The following is a 14,713-nucleotide window of genomic DNA, read 5'->3' on the forward strand; positions in this document are numbered from 1 at the left end:
GGCTATTTTAGAAGGTGGGCCAAAGTGGTCAATAAATTCTTCTTTCATCTTAGGCCATGTGGTGACCGACCCGGGAGGGATTGACTTGAGCCAATCTTTTTCAGCACCCTTGAATGTAACTGGAAGCATGCAAAGTAGCTGGGTCTCGCGAGGTACATTTGGAACATTAAAGTAATTAGCTACATCATTGAGTTCATCCAAGTGCTTGTACGCATCTTCGTGGTCTTTTCCATAGAAAGGAATCTCCTTTAGTTGAGCGAGTATGTGGCCCTTTAGCTCGAAAGTAGAAGTAGTGGGAATTGCGGGTTGCACAAGTCCCGGGCCGGTATCGTCACACATCCTCTTCTTCCATTCCCCCATGGGGACTTCATCGATGTTAGCCATGATAATGGCTAATTCATTGTCAAAGTCGGATTCGTGCCCTAAAGTGGGGTCTTCTTCTCCTTCGATTTCGTACTCGGTGTCCTCTTTGATCGGGTCTTCTATTGCTATAGAGGCGCTGGAAGCTCCTGATTTGATGCTCTTCTTCTTGCTGAAACAGACTTTAGATTCTTTAGTGGCGAGTTCTTTGAAGAAACGGATTTTCCTTTGCTCTTCCTTAGGGCGGACTCCGGGTCTTCTAATGGAGGGACTAAAGGTGTCTCAGATCCTCGGGTCATGAAACAACTGCAAATAAAACAAGAGAAAAACGCGTAAAAAGAACAAAAATAAAATAAAAACTAAAACTGTGAACAGCGATGGACTCGCCGAGTTGCTTCGAGTGCACTCGGCGAGTTCAAGGCAAAAACAGAAAAGTTTGACAGATTTAAAATAAAAACCAAAATATATTAAAACCTAACTTACTTACTAAATTACCTAAGAATTAACTTTGTGTAAGATAAATCTCACACAAAGGATCGATAAAAATAGAAAATAATGCTAATTTAGAACCATTCCCCGGCAACGGCGCCAAAAACTTGATGTGTGTGAAACGAACTAGTTTTAAACCTACTTTTAATTATAAAATAAACACACAAAGGTAGTGGACCTATCAATTGTGGTAAAGCTAAATAAGTAGGGTATCGAACACAGGGAACGGTAAATAAAAACTAAAAACTAATTTTATCTAAACTTAAATAATAAAAGGGATTTTCTCTAGTTTTACAAGACTAGAAACTTACTAATTATTACTTAGACTAAAAACTAGAAAAGCAAAGATTCAACTAAATTCAATGACGAAGGGAACTTCTATTTAGTTCAACTCAATTGATCCTATGGTTGATATTATGGTAATAGTGCAATGGATTAATTCTTCTATTGGCTACCGATTCAAGTGACTAGATTCACGTTCGCTGCACTAATCCTTAGAGAACAAACTAACTCAAATAGTGGCCAGTTGTCTAATTTAATTTAATTCACTAGATTATTTATTCGGGTTAATTTAGACTTGTAATAGCTAACTAATTTGGTCCTTTAGTTAACCTCTTGTTGATGGTCATCACACAAGCTCACACATGAATTTACTTATTTTTCTATTAATTCTAGTTTCACAGTCGCTAATCCTAGTCATATAATAAATTAGTCACATAAATTATATGAGGTAACAATTAAGAGATGTTCATGCAGCTTAATTATCTTCCTATTAACAGAAAAATAGTTATCATTCACACATAAGGTTCTTTAACAAGCTAGAATCAACAAAATCACCAATATTAAATTAATCCTACCATAAATCAAACCATAGTATCAATATTGTCTCCCCAAACAGAAGTTTAAAGGTTTTAGCTCATGATTGAGGTGATTAACAGCACAAAAACGAAATCTAAAAGTCTAAACATGATGAAGAGCAATAGATTAAAGTAAGAATGATGCAAATTTGCCTCAAATCTCCTTCGGAATTGGTTTTAGGGTTGTATCTTTGTTCTCCAGATCTCTCCTGACTCTAATTCGCACCTTGCTCCTCCCCAAGGGTTCCAGAATTAATTGTGTCGATCTGAACAGTCGTTTTTATAGATTCGCACCGACTCGCCGAGTCCATGACTGACTCATCGAGTCCATCCCTTAATTCCCGTACACGGTAAGTCACGAAGTCTTTATCTTCTCGAATCTTCGATGCGACTCGCCGAGTAGTCGACCCTACTCGCCGAGTACCTTGTATTTTTAGCATTTTTCTTCTTTGTTCAACTACCGAGCTCCCAACCGCTTCTCCTGCTTCCTTTTACTCCCGAGCTTCGCTTTTGGACTGAAAACACAATTCAAACACTTTTAAGTATCTTTTGTCCATAATATGCAATAAATTAGCTAAAAAATGATAAAAATCTATACTTAATTTAAGGCTAAATATGCAACTATCATGTATCATCAGCAACCTCAACCCAATCCATAATCTGGGCAAAGAAAAATGTTGATCACTCAGTTCACCTGTCCATTATGCATCATCAAGTCTACACTCAAGAAGCAATAGACAAACATAAAACACTTGCTTCCACAAAATATCCCAAACAACCATACCCCAAGGGTACATATGGTAGCAAAAGAAATCCATTAGTTTCCACAAAAAATAATAAATTAAAATTAAAATCTAAGTGAATGTTAAACATCATTATACCTATTGAACTCTTGAAGATCAAATACAAAGGAAAAGATATCCTCCTTGATAGCAAGACAAATGGTACCAACCATTAAACCCTATACCCAACATGTACATTAGACACAAACACAAACAGACTGCATCCTTGTTCGATAACCATTCCATTGAGTTACCGAATATGTCATCTATATGTTGCAACTTCACCGAATTGGTCTCTTTAACTAAGGGAAGCTCCCATTTCCAAAAATCCTGACTGGACACAGTAGTCGGAAAATAATCACAAAATTTTAACCCCGTTATAAGACAAAATTCCTTATTTCGAAAAAAAAAATATTTTTTTATTTGGAATAACAATTTCTTTGAAGATTCACGCCACTTCTCAAAACAAGATTGTCAGAAAAAGCATAACACGTCGGGCAATTTTGTAGCTCTGTAAGAATTGTCACACCAAGTTTAGGTTTAAAAACCATCAAAGCTTCGATGAGAACCCATTGAGTATGGTTGTTTGGGATATGTTCTACCATCGAAAGCTAGAAAAACTCCAAAAATCAAAACAATGAAGCTACATGGGGGAAAGAGGACGGTATTGCCATATTAGTTGAAAATATGTTCGACAATGCAGGTCTTGGCTCATTGGGCCAAAGAGTTGATCACTTTCAGGATGGCAGAACAAAGGGCAACGCCAACATCATAAAATGTCTCCATAAGGTTGTTGATAGACATTTTACAGTAGCAGTGAAAGTGTTGTGCTCCTCGGGTGTTGCTTCATATGACAGTGACACTATCAAAGCTTTAGAGGCTAAGCATCCACACAAGCCACCCCCATCCATGTCGAGCACTATTTATTCTAATCCTCCCCTTATAGTAGATATTGACAACGTCCTTGGTTGTATTAAATCGTTTCCTAAAGGAACTTCGTGTGGGAGAGACGGCTTGAGAGCTCAACACATTTTAGATGCTCTATGTGGGGAGGGGTCTGCTATAGCCACAGATCTCTTATATGTTATCACTGTAGTGGTTAATCTATGGCTATGGGGAAGATTCTTGTCATGTATGGTAGAATTTGTAGCGTCTGTACCTCTTACCCCGCTCCTAAAACCTGACAATGGAATTTGTCCTATTGATGTGGGCACAATATGGAGGCGTTTGGTCTCAAAGGTTGCTATGAAAGGAGTTGGTAAAGAAATGACACAATACCTTAAAGACTTTCAATTTGGAGTATGTGTGTCGGGTGGCGCTGAAGTTGTACTTCATAGTGTTAATAGGGTGTTGAGTGCACGTCACGATGATGGATCTCTTACAATGCTTACTGTGGATTTCTCGAATGCCTTAAATTTAGTGGATAGATCTACCTTACTTCACAAGGTCAGGATGAGGTGCCCTTCCATTTTCTTATGGGTCGAATTCTTATATGGACATGAAGCAAAGTTGTATTTGGGAGATAAGCATATTTGGTCCACTACTGGGTCCAGCAAGGCGACACTTTGGGACCACTTCTTTTTGATTTTGTACTGCACGTACTTATACATCAAATTAGAGACAATTGCAAGTTTCTTCTTAATGCTTGGTACCTTGATGATGGGACCGTCATTGAAGATTCAGAGGAGGTGGCCAGAGTATTGGACATCATTAGGGTGGCAAGCCCAGGATTGGAGCTTGAGCTGAATATCAAGAAAACTGAGCTTTTTGGCCTTCATGCAATGGTAGGAAGCTTCGTATAGGCTTATTCCCTGCTGACATTGGGCGACCGTCAATGGGGGTGAAGCTTCTTGGGGGAGCTGCTAGTAGAAATGCGAGTTTTATTAGCGGGTTAGCCATGAAAAAGGTTGCCAAGGTTGTTGATTTGATGCACCTTCTACAACCGTTACGTGACCCCAGAGTGAGCTCCTTTTGCTTCGATCTTGCATGGACATCGCCAAACTTTTCTTTATCCTGAGAACGTGTCAACCCGTTCACATGGAAGAGGTTGCTTTGTATTTTCATAAAGGGTTACGTGGGTTGATTAAGGACATTGTGGTTTGCGGGGGTCCATTCTTCCGGGACCTTCAATGGCAACTGGCTTCGTTATCAATTAGGTTTGGTGGTTTGGGGTTGTACTTAGTAGTAGAGGCTTCCTCCTATGCTTTTATGGCCTCACGAGCTCAATCGTGGGTGTTACAAGACCACATCTTACGAAATAGTGGCATATGTGGTATGGATTCAGATTATGTTTGTGTTTTGGCCTGTCTTCCTGATATGATTTTGGGATTTGACTTCAACGTTTCACTAATAAGGACACCGCCCCTCCAAAATCCCAACATTCATTGGTGAGTGCCCTTTTTAGTAAAATTGTCCAAGACATGGAAGCTCACTTCGACATGACGATTAGGCAGAAAGCAATTTTTGAGTGTCTAAAGGTCCCATATGCTCAGGATTTTCTTATGACTATTCCTATCGACGGTATTGGCCAGCATATGTCGCCAGTGGAGTATCATGTCATCCTCAAGTATTGCCTTATGATCCCTTTATTTTCGGCTGACGAGACTTGCCATGTTTGTCGCAAGGCATGCTTGGACTCTTTTGGGAAGCATGCGGTTCATTGTAAAGTGCTCCCGGGATTCAAGTACCGCCACGATCTGGTTAGGGATGTTCTTTTCGACATATTTAGGCGTTCTGGGGCTCTTCCAAGAAAGAGGCACCAGTGAACTTTCTAACTGATCCATTGGAAGGAAGATCAACTCTTAGACCCGCTGATGTTTTAGTGTTTGGATGGGCCGGAGGAAAACATGCATGTGTGGATCTAACAGTGGTTTCCCCTCTTGTGGGCTTAGAGACTGGGGTTTTCACTATGGGGCAAGCTGCTTTAAAAATTGCATCAAGCAAAGTGGCAAAACGTGAGAAATCGTACATGGAAAATCAACACACATTGATACCCTTTGCATTTGACACTTTCGGTTTCCTTGCATCAGAAGCTGTGGAGCTACTCTATAGAGTCCAACGGGTCATGCATAGTAATGTTATGACTCCAAGATCTATAGATGTTGTTTTTAAAAGAATAAGTTTTGTCATCCAAAAATGGGTTGCGGTCCAGCTTGTTGCTCGTTTACCCGCTACGTCTATGTAAAACTTTCTTCTTTATTTAATATAAGAGTTCGATTTCGTCCATTGAACATCTTCAAATGTTGAATAGTTATCCATCACTTTTCCATGACAACGAACCCAACATGGAAATCTATTGATTAAGAAACACTAGAAGTTAAAAAAGGAAAGCCTCCAAAAGCTTGTTGAAACAGAAAGCACATAATATTCAAAATGGTGTAGATAAAACGAAAGTGGAAAAACAAAATATAAAAAGATTTTGCCAAAAATCGAGAACAAGGTTTTTATAAAGGGTTAATGTAATTGTAGCCTATAAACTTTTATGATTTAGTTTAAAAGGTATTTCATGTTTTTTTTTCTTTTTTGCATTCTAAGAGAATAAACTCTATTTTTTAGGTTTTAAAAGGTCCTTATAAAAGAAGTAAAGGGGTTAACCTAGGGATGAGCATATGGACCGGGGAACTGACCGGAACCGATACTATAATTTCGTCAATTTTTGGAACCGAGACCCGGTAAGAACCGGTCGTTGGAACCGGCTCAAAACCGGGAACCGGACCGGATAACTCACTCAAATTTTGAAAGTTGCATAACTCACTCAATTTAATTTTTATTGACCTGAATCTTTTTCCTACATGTATATTATGATTTGTAGTTAAGTCAGATTATAAAAACGCTTGATTTGGTTAAAAATTGAATGAGTTACAAGCCCCACAAGGAAGGGTGTCAAATCAGAATTTTTTTTATGATTCAGCAATTAAATGTAATCTCACTTTGTTGTTCAAATGTGGATAACTCACTACATTTAGCTTGTTTTGACCTGAATCGTTTTCCTACTTGTATATTAGGATTTGTAGTTAAGTTTAGACTATAAAAACGTTTGATTTGGTTAAAAAGTGAATGAGTTACAAGCCCCGTAAAGAAGCGTGTCAAATAAGAACTTTTTTATGTTTCAGTAATTAAATGTAATCTGACTTTGTTGTTCAAATATGCATAACTCACTTGTTTTAACCTGAATCTTTTTCCTACATGTAGATTAGGATTTTTAGTTAAGTTTAGACTATAAAAACGCTTGATTTTGTTAAAAATTGAATGAGTTACAAACCTCGCAAGGAAGGATGTCAAATCAGAATTTTTTTATGTTTCAACAATTAATGTAATCTGACTTTGTTGTTCAAATGTGCATAACTCACTCAATTTAACTTGTTTTGACTTGAATATTTTTCCTACGTGTAGAGTAGGATATGTAGTTAAGTTTAGACTATAAAAACATTTGATTTTGTTAAAAATCGAATGAGTTACAAACGGCGCAAGGAAGGGTGTCAAATCAAAAAAAAAAAATATGTTACAGCAATTAAACGTAATCTGATATTGTTGTTCAAATGTGCATAACTCACTCAATTTAAGTTTTTTTTGACCTAAATCTTTTTCCTATACTTAGTTTAGGTTTTGTAGTTAAGTTTAGACTATAAAAACGTTTGATTTGGTTAAAAACTGAATGAATTAAAAGTCTCGCAAGGAAGCGTGTCAACTCAGACGGTAAAACCCGGCAAAAACCGGAACCGGTAGAACCGCCGGGCCGGTTTGGTTCTTGATTTTGGCCGAAGCCGGTTCCCGGATAGGGTCCGGGTCGGACCGGTTCCGGCCGGTTCGATCCATTTGCTCATGCCTAAGTTAACCGGTAAAATTCTGCCTAGTCAATTAGTTATTAACATTTTATGATAATTCAAGCATGACGAACACATACTTTTGTATACATATTTTCGTCTTCCATTCCATGGATTCCAGGAATCAAATTCATAACTAATTCATACAACAAGATGTGAGGTTTTTGTAATGAACAACCACTGTTTCTGCATGTTAATAACACTCACCAATCATCCCAAATGAAAGAAGAAAACTGTGCTTTTATGAAATCAATTGCAAACACAATGCAAAACTTATCACATCAATGAAAATGCTGCAACAATGCTTGAATCATTTGGTTCGATTAAGCATCTAGGACTCCATCTCAATGAGACATAAAATCAAACAATTTCAAGGCAATAGAAACGAAATGCTAACATCAACTATTTCATTTGTAGGTAGTGCACAACAAGGAAACTTAGAGCATTTCTAATGCAAGCTTCATTATAGTTTATTACTACTTGATTAAGCATTCAATATAACTCAATACCATTGAAGAGGATAGATTATTTGTCTATCTACCCCCCCCCCCCCCCCTCATAATAGCTCATTTTACGCCGTTAATTTTAATTTAGTTTTAAATAAATTCTATTTCTTTAATAAATATTTATTTCTATCAAATATTACAAACATCTATTATATTATAAACCATAGTCATTAAAAACAAGGGATAATGACTTAGGAGGGTAATAACGTTTCCTGTTTGTCCATTTTATGTCCCTAACGTATTTTTTGTGCGTATTACACTATTAAGGTTATTATAACCGTTTACAAATAGTCCTTTTAACAGGAAGAAGCCGGTAAAAGGATTATTTATAAACGGTTATAACAACCTTAATGGTGTAATATACATAAAAAATACGTTGGGGACCTAATATGGACAAACGGGAAACGTTATTACCCTCCTAAGTCATTATCCCATAAAACTATAAACCCCTATAATAAATTTTTACTTTTTAAATAAGAAACTTATAAGCCTTGAGGTTGGTAGTTTGGATGTTTTTAACCTCGACCTTCTTTATAAATAGAAGTGGCGGTTTCTTAATGACAATGGAGCTCTTCGGGTTAAAATTGTCAAATTTTGTCATGGGGAAGGTGGTGGTTTTTCGGGCGATTCGAGAATAGGAATTGGAGGGGGTGTTTGGCAAAAGATTGTAGGATCCATTAATCACCTCCATGAGAATGATTGTATTCCTTCTAATTACATGTATAGAATGGTGGGGGGTGAGACTCAAACGAGGTTCTAGAAGGATGTTTGGTGCTTAGATATTCCTCTTAGGGAGCGGTTCGGGAGGCTCTTTGCTTTGACCTTTAATCAAGATGCTTGAGTAAGTGAATAATGGGATCCGGAGGGATGTAATTTTCATTGGCGTTGGGGGATTAAAGGAGGGGCCAATGAAAATTACATCCCTCCGAATCCCATTATTCACTTACTCGAGCATCTGGATTAAAGGCTAAAGCAAAGAGCCTCCCGAACCGTTCCCTAAGAGGAATATTCAAGCACCAAACATCCTTCTACGAGATAATCAAATTGGGTCGATTCAACCCCTCATCTAATCCCCCGACGCCAATGAAGATTACATCCCTCCAGATCCCATTATTCACTTACTCGAGCATCTTGATTAAAGGCCAAAGCAAAGAACCTCCCGAACCGCTCCCTAAGAGGAATATCCAAGCACCAAACATCCTTCTAGAACCTCGTTTGAGTCACACCCCCCACCACTCTATACATGTAATTAGAAGGAATACAACCATTCTCATGGAGGTGATTAATGGATCCTACAATCTTTTGCCAAACACCCCCTCCAATTCCTATTCTCGAATCGTCCGAAAAACCACTACCTTCCCCATGACAAAATTTGACAATTTTAACCCGAAGAGCTCCATTGTCATTAAGAAACCGCCACTTCCATTTATAAAGAAGGTCGAGGTTAAAAACATTCAAACTACCAACCTCAAGACCTACAATTTCTTATTTAAAAAGTAAAAATTTATCATAGGGGTTTATAGTTTTATAGGATAATGACTTAGGAGGGTAATAACGTTTCCCGTTTGTCCATATTAGGTCCCCAACATATTTTTTGTGTATATTACACCATTAAGGTTGTTATAACCGTTTATAAATAATCCTTTTACCGGCTTCTTCCTGTTAAAATAACTATTTGTAAACGGTTATAATAACCTTAATGGTGTAATACGCACAAAAAATACGTTAGAGACCTAAAATGAACAAACAAGAAGCGTTACTACCCTCCTAAGTCATTATCCTTAAAAACAACTTATTGTAGAGGCTCCATATAACATTTTAGATAGATAGTAATCAATTATATAAACTTCTAAAGAAAAGTTAATCATTTGAAGATGCTCTTAGACACAGCAACACTCTTATCATAATTTTTTGTTAACTCCCATTTGAACCCACAGCCCAATAGTTTTTTGTTAGATTCTCATAAATCATTTTGACCAAAATATAACCAAATTTCCTAAAAAAAGGAAGCAACTAAATATCCAAATTAAGAATCAACCAAAAACTGTAATTAAAAAATAAAAATGTCACCTAAGAACTTCATAGCAAGAGTACACACTTAAAAACCATATACAAACACCAAAATCCAAAACCCAAGAGCAAGTTAAGCACTAGACAAAAATAGAAAAGGTACTTATGATCCAGATAGACAAATTACAACCAAACCTACTACTGTGTTTGCATAAAATGGCAGTTGAGATTACAACCACTCATATCATATAACCACCCACCAAAAACTCCAAACTACATATAAAAAAAACCAAAATACATTCCCTTCCTTCTTTCCTCAAGCCTCCTCATACTCCTCTTCCTCCTCATACTCACCCTCCTCATCAGCAGTCGCATCCTGATACTGCTGATACTCAGACACCAAATCATTCATGTTACTCTCAGCCTCAGTGAACTCCATCTCATCCATACCTTCACCAGTATACCAATGCAAGAAAGCCTTTCTCCTAAACATAGCAGTAAACTGCTCACTCACACGCCTAAACATCTCTTGAATAGAAGTAGAATTCCCAATGAAAGTGGACGCCATTTTGAGCCCAGTTGGTGGGATATCACAAACAGTTGACTTAACATTGTTTGGGATCCATTCCACAAAGTATGAAGAGTTCTTGTTTTGAACATTTAGCATCTGTTCATCGACTTCTTTTGTGCTCATTTTCCCACGATAGATGGCTGAAGCAGTTAGGTAACGCCCGTGACGTGGGTCAGCTGCACACATCATGTTCTTAGCGTCCCACATTTGTTGGGTGAGTTCAGGGACTGTTAGGGCACGGTATTGCTGGGACCCACGTGAGGTTAGAGGGGCAAAACCGACCATGAAAAAGTGAAGACGAGGGAATGGGATGAGATTGACTGCAAGCTTTCGTAGGTCAGAGTTGAGTTGACCGGGAAACCGCAGACAACAGGTCACTCCAGACATTGTTGCAGAAATGAGATGGTTTAGATCACCAACTGTAACAAGAAGTTGATGTTATTAGATTGAATAAAGTTATTAATGGGAAACATAAAGAGAGTTTTAGTTTGAATTTTGAAGAGACTTACAGCTTGGGGTAGTGAGTTTGAGAGTTCTGAAGCAGATGTCGTACAGAGCCTCGTTATCAAGGACCATGCATTCGTCAGCATTTTCCACGAGTTGGTGGACTGATAAGGTGGCGTTGTAGGGTTCAACAACTGTGTCTGAGACCTTTGGAGATGGAAAGACTGAGAAGGTCATCATCATCCTGTCAGGATACTCTTCTCTGATCTTTGAAATCAGAAGAGTTCCCATACCAGACCCTGTTCCACCTCCTAGAGAATGGCACACTTGGAAACCTGCAAATTGAATGTCATTAGCATCTTTTGAACAAAAGACTAGAAGATTTAGTCCACACTATGGATGAATACAAGTAAGTGATCATGAAAACACTTTGTTGAACCACTTTTGACTTGGTTTTCAATGTATGAATAACACTTCCTTAGGCTGTTCTGTTAACTACTCATTGTACTTAACGCAATTCCGTTAGGGAATACACAGAAATGAAAATTAAGGATCTCGAAAAGGATAATGACATGTGGTGTTAGAACACTCATAAAATTCAAACATCCAAATAGATCTGTAATGTATACCAGTAATAAAACTAATTAAAGGTACCGGATCTATCAAATTCCACACAAATGTAAACATAAAAGTAACAAGACTATATCCCGAGTCTCAATATTCACAAAAATTTTCGTTGGATAAATTAACGAACAAATAAGACAAGCGTAAAACACAACATAGAAACTTGAACTAAACAAATCAACAAAATGATTGTTAACGTTTTAGATCCAGAGGATATACGTAGCAGATCTGTCATTTTCAATTCAAATTTAAAGGCAATTCAAACATTTAAGAGAACTACTACGCATTTAATGAGTATATAAACATCGAGATGTTGATGAATACCTTGTAAGCAATCACAATTTTCGGCCTCCTTTCTAACAACATCCAGAACTGAGTCGATCAACTCAGCACCTTCAGTGTAGTGACCCTTCGCCCAATTATTACCAGCACCAGACTGACCAAATACAAAGTTATCAGGCCTGAAGATCTGCCCGTATGCTCCAGATCTGAGACTGTCCATCGTCCCTGGCTCCAAATCCATGAGCACCGCCCGTGGAACAAACCTCCCACCACTGGCCTCATTGTAATAAACATTGATCCTCTCAAGCTGGAGCTCTGAATCTCCGGTGTACTTCCCGGTCACATCGATGCCGTGCTCGGCGCAAACAACCTCCCAGAACTTAGCTCCGATCTGGTTTCCACATTGACCACCTTGAATATGGAGGATCTCACGCATCTTTACCGGTGGTGGAAGAGAGAAACCGAGATTTGGGAAACGAGAGGGATAGATGAGATCGAGTGAGCAACAGAGATTAGGGTTTGGATCGAGAGAGAGTGGGTTATATATGCAGGGAGCGTATGAGGGTATAGATGAATGTATACAGGTGATATATACGGTGTTTTTAAAACGGCTCCAAAGTGAAATTGATTTGAAATTCAAATGGAGGGTTGAGATTTGTTTAAGTTGTGAGGATCTAACGGTTGATAATTTTGTATATGAAGTTTTTGAAAATGGAGATTTTCATATCTGGATTCCAGCTAATATTATTCTTTTTTTAAACCAGGGTTAAATCTTTTAACTAGAGGTGTGTAGATGGGATTTAGAAAATAAAATAAAAACAAAATTTATATATTGTTGGCGTCCGGACCGGCCTGGCCGTCCATCGAAGCATACACATGTTCGTACCACGTGACAAGTGATCGTTGTATTTTAATTTTCAATTGGCCAATAAATTAAAGGGTGAGTTTATATTTTAAGTATTTATTTTTTTATGGAATTTTATAAAATATCGCTGAATCCGTGAAAAACAAGGTTGTGAGTTTGCGTGAAGTTTGATTTTTCTTACTTCTATGAATGCTAATAAATGTTCTTTTTTTTACCAGCTACACCCTTAAAGAGGAACGTTAGACAGTGATAAAAAAAATGTGCAATGGCAAATTTTTGCAATATAAATTGAACAATTTGACATAAAAAAAAATACTAATATCCATTGACTAATAATTCATATATAGATTAAAAAAACAGAAAAACAATATTAATATTAATTTTTGAAAATTTGTTAGCATTTGTCTTTTTCATTTGTGAGAGTTCGTTGGCCCATTTTAAAAGGTATACTTAGGTGGTGGGTGTGTAGAATGACTTAGATATTTGTTACATTTTTGTTTGGTCACAATGTATCGCCACTATATTCTTCAATTATTTATTTTTGTGTTTTGATTTTCGTGTTTTATTTTCTAAGTAATTTGATTATCCAAATTTTCACAATCGTTCATACTTTTAGAAGTAAGTAGTGAATTAAGACTATAATGAATCGATTGTAGATTGTTAATAAAGATTGGGCATAGCATAGGATTGTTGCAATATTCATGACTCATGAGTATTTAGAATATAGAAATTTTGAGTATTAGACAAACTTACGCTTAGAGATTACTTCATAGATTCAATCACGAGTAATTCTAAGACACATTTTATTCTTCAAACGAATATACACAAGTTGTGCTTCACAAATCGATTATGAATTGGTGTTGTGAAACCGCATCAGTAACATAATGTTATAAAATGTAATATCATGTATGATTTTGTGAGTAAAGGTCACCATTATGTAGTCAGTGTTTATTCGATTCTTTTGCCCTGACGGGAAAAACAATATCTTTGGGCCCCCGGTGATTTGGTGTTGACATTATAATGTTGGGCCCAACCAGAACTAAATTGATGTATTCAGTTTGTAGTCTAGTGACGTCATCACAAATCAGGAAATCGAGAAACATAATTTTGGACAATGAGATTGATTGGATTCCACATCTTGTGTCCATTTGATATATTGAAGAACGAAAGAATAGTTTATCACTTATCTTAGGGTCAATGTCTGATATGAATCAGAGTTCAGTAGTTGCTTCGGAAAGCACACTTTATTGTTTGGTTCAGAGTTATACTTGCAATTGTAGTTATAGACTCATCCAAGTGGGAGGCTGTTGGATTAAGATTTCTAAGCTCATAACTAAATTTTTATATACTTGTAATTAAAAACAAAGTCTTTTCTTTGTTGCTCTTATAACTAATAAATGAATAGAATGATATTTGGAGAGATAGGATAATTTGTTAGTTTATTATATGAATAATAAATTAATTGAAAATGATCTATTAAAATATTATATGATTAATATATAAAGTAGAAATAATAATAATGAATTAAGAATTAATCAGAATTATTTTTTAATTCAGAGTTAACTAGAATTAATTATAAGTGCAAGAACTTAAGTTGTAATTGTTCAAAAGTTAAACAATGGAGAGGTTCCAGAACCTTCCCCATGTGGACGGCTTGGCTAGCCCCAATTAGGGTTTTGAAAGCCTTCTAAAGATAAGGAAACTGGATAACCACCCGGAATTGAAATATTATTATTTTATTCAGGATTGGGATATCCATGGTTTTTCCTATTAGCTGTAAATAGGACCCTCTAGGTACTTGTTTTCGTCAATTACACCAAATATAAGGATATCTGAAATTATCCCCTCTCGTCTTCTCTCCTCTTGTCTTTAGTTGCTAGGATTTGGGTGCAAGCCATTAGAAGCACTAAACTTTTGGTGATAGCTTTCTAAAGTGCAAAGGAAGGAATCAAGAGATCTATTAGATATAATAGACCGAAAGATAAGTAAACCCTAATTCCTTTTTTTTTTAATTGTTAGGGTTCATTTTAGATTTTTTATACAAAGTATGTTGCCTTCAAAGTGTAAGACATAGATCCTTTTAGGTTTTATGTGCTCTTC

At 36.9% G+C, this 14,713-nt stretch overlaps 1 protein-coding gene across 1 annotated transcript; it reads right to left on the reverse strand.

Annotated features, from left to right (window-relative positions):
• Positions 1-9,867: 9,867 nt before the first annotated feature.
• LOC111916511 (tubulin beta-2 chain) lies at positions 9,868-12,312 on the reverse strand. Its single transcript, XM_023912175.3, has 3 exons — positions 11,791-12,312; positions 10,908-11,177; positions 9,868-10,817 (listed from the first exon to the last, which is right to left on the reverse strand). Exons 1-3 carry the CDS (start codon positions 12,182-12,184, stop codon positions 10,144-10,146), a joined length of 1,338 nt encoding a protein of 445 aa, XP_023767943.1. The 5' UTR covers positions 12,185-12,312; the 3' UTR covers positions 9,868-10,143.
• Between the last annotated feature and the right edge of the window lie 2,401 nt (positions 12,313-14,713).

Source organism: Lactuca sativa, chromosome 5 (genome assembly GCF_002870075.4).
Source record: "Lactuca sativa cultivar Salinas chromosome 5, Lsat_Salinas_v11, whole genome shotgun sequence".
Classification (NCBI taxonomy): Eukaryota; Viridiplantae; Streptophyta; class Magnoliopsida; order Asterales; family Asteraceae; genus Lactuca; species Lactuca sativa.

Coding starts and splice junctions, on each gene's coding strand:
- LOC111916511 (XM_023912175.3), bottom strand. CDS start 12,184: ATGCGTGAGATCCTCCATATTCAAGGTGGTCAATGTGGAAACCAGATC. Junction 11,178..11,790: donor AAATTGTGATTGCTTACAAG/GTATTCATCAAC, acceptor TTCAATTTGCAG/GTTTCCAAGTGTGCCATTCT. Junction 10,818..10,907: donor CAAACTCACTACCCCAAGCT/GTAAGTCTCTTC, acceptor TTCTTGTTACAG/TTGGTGATCTAAACCATCTC.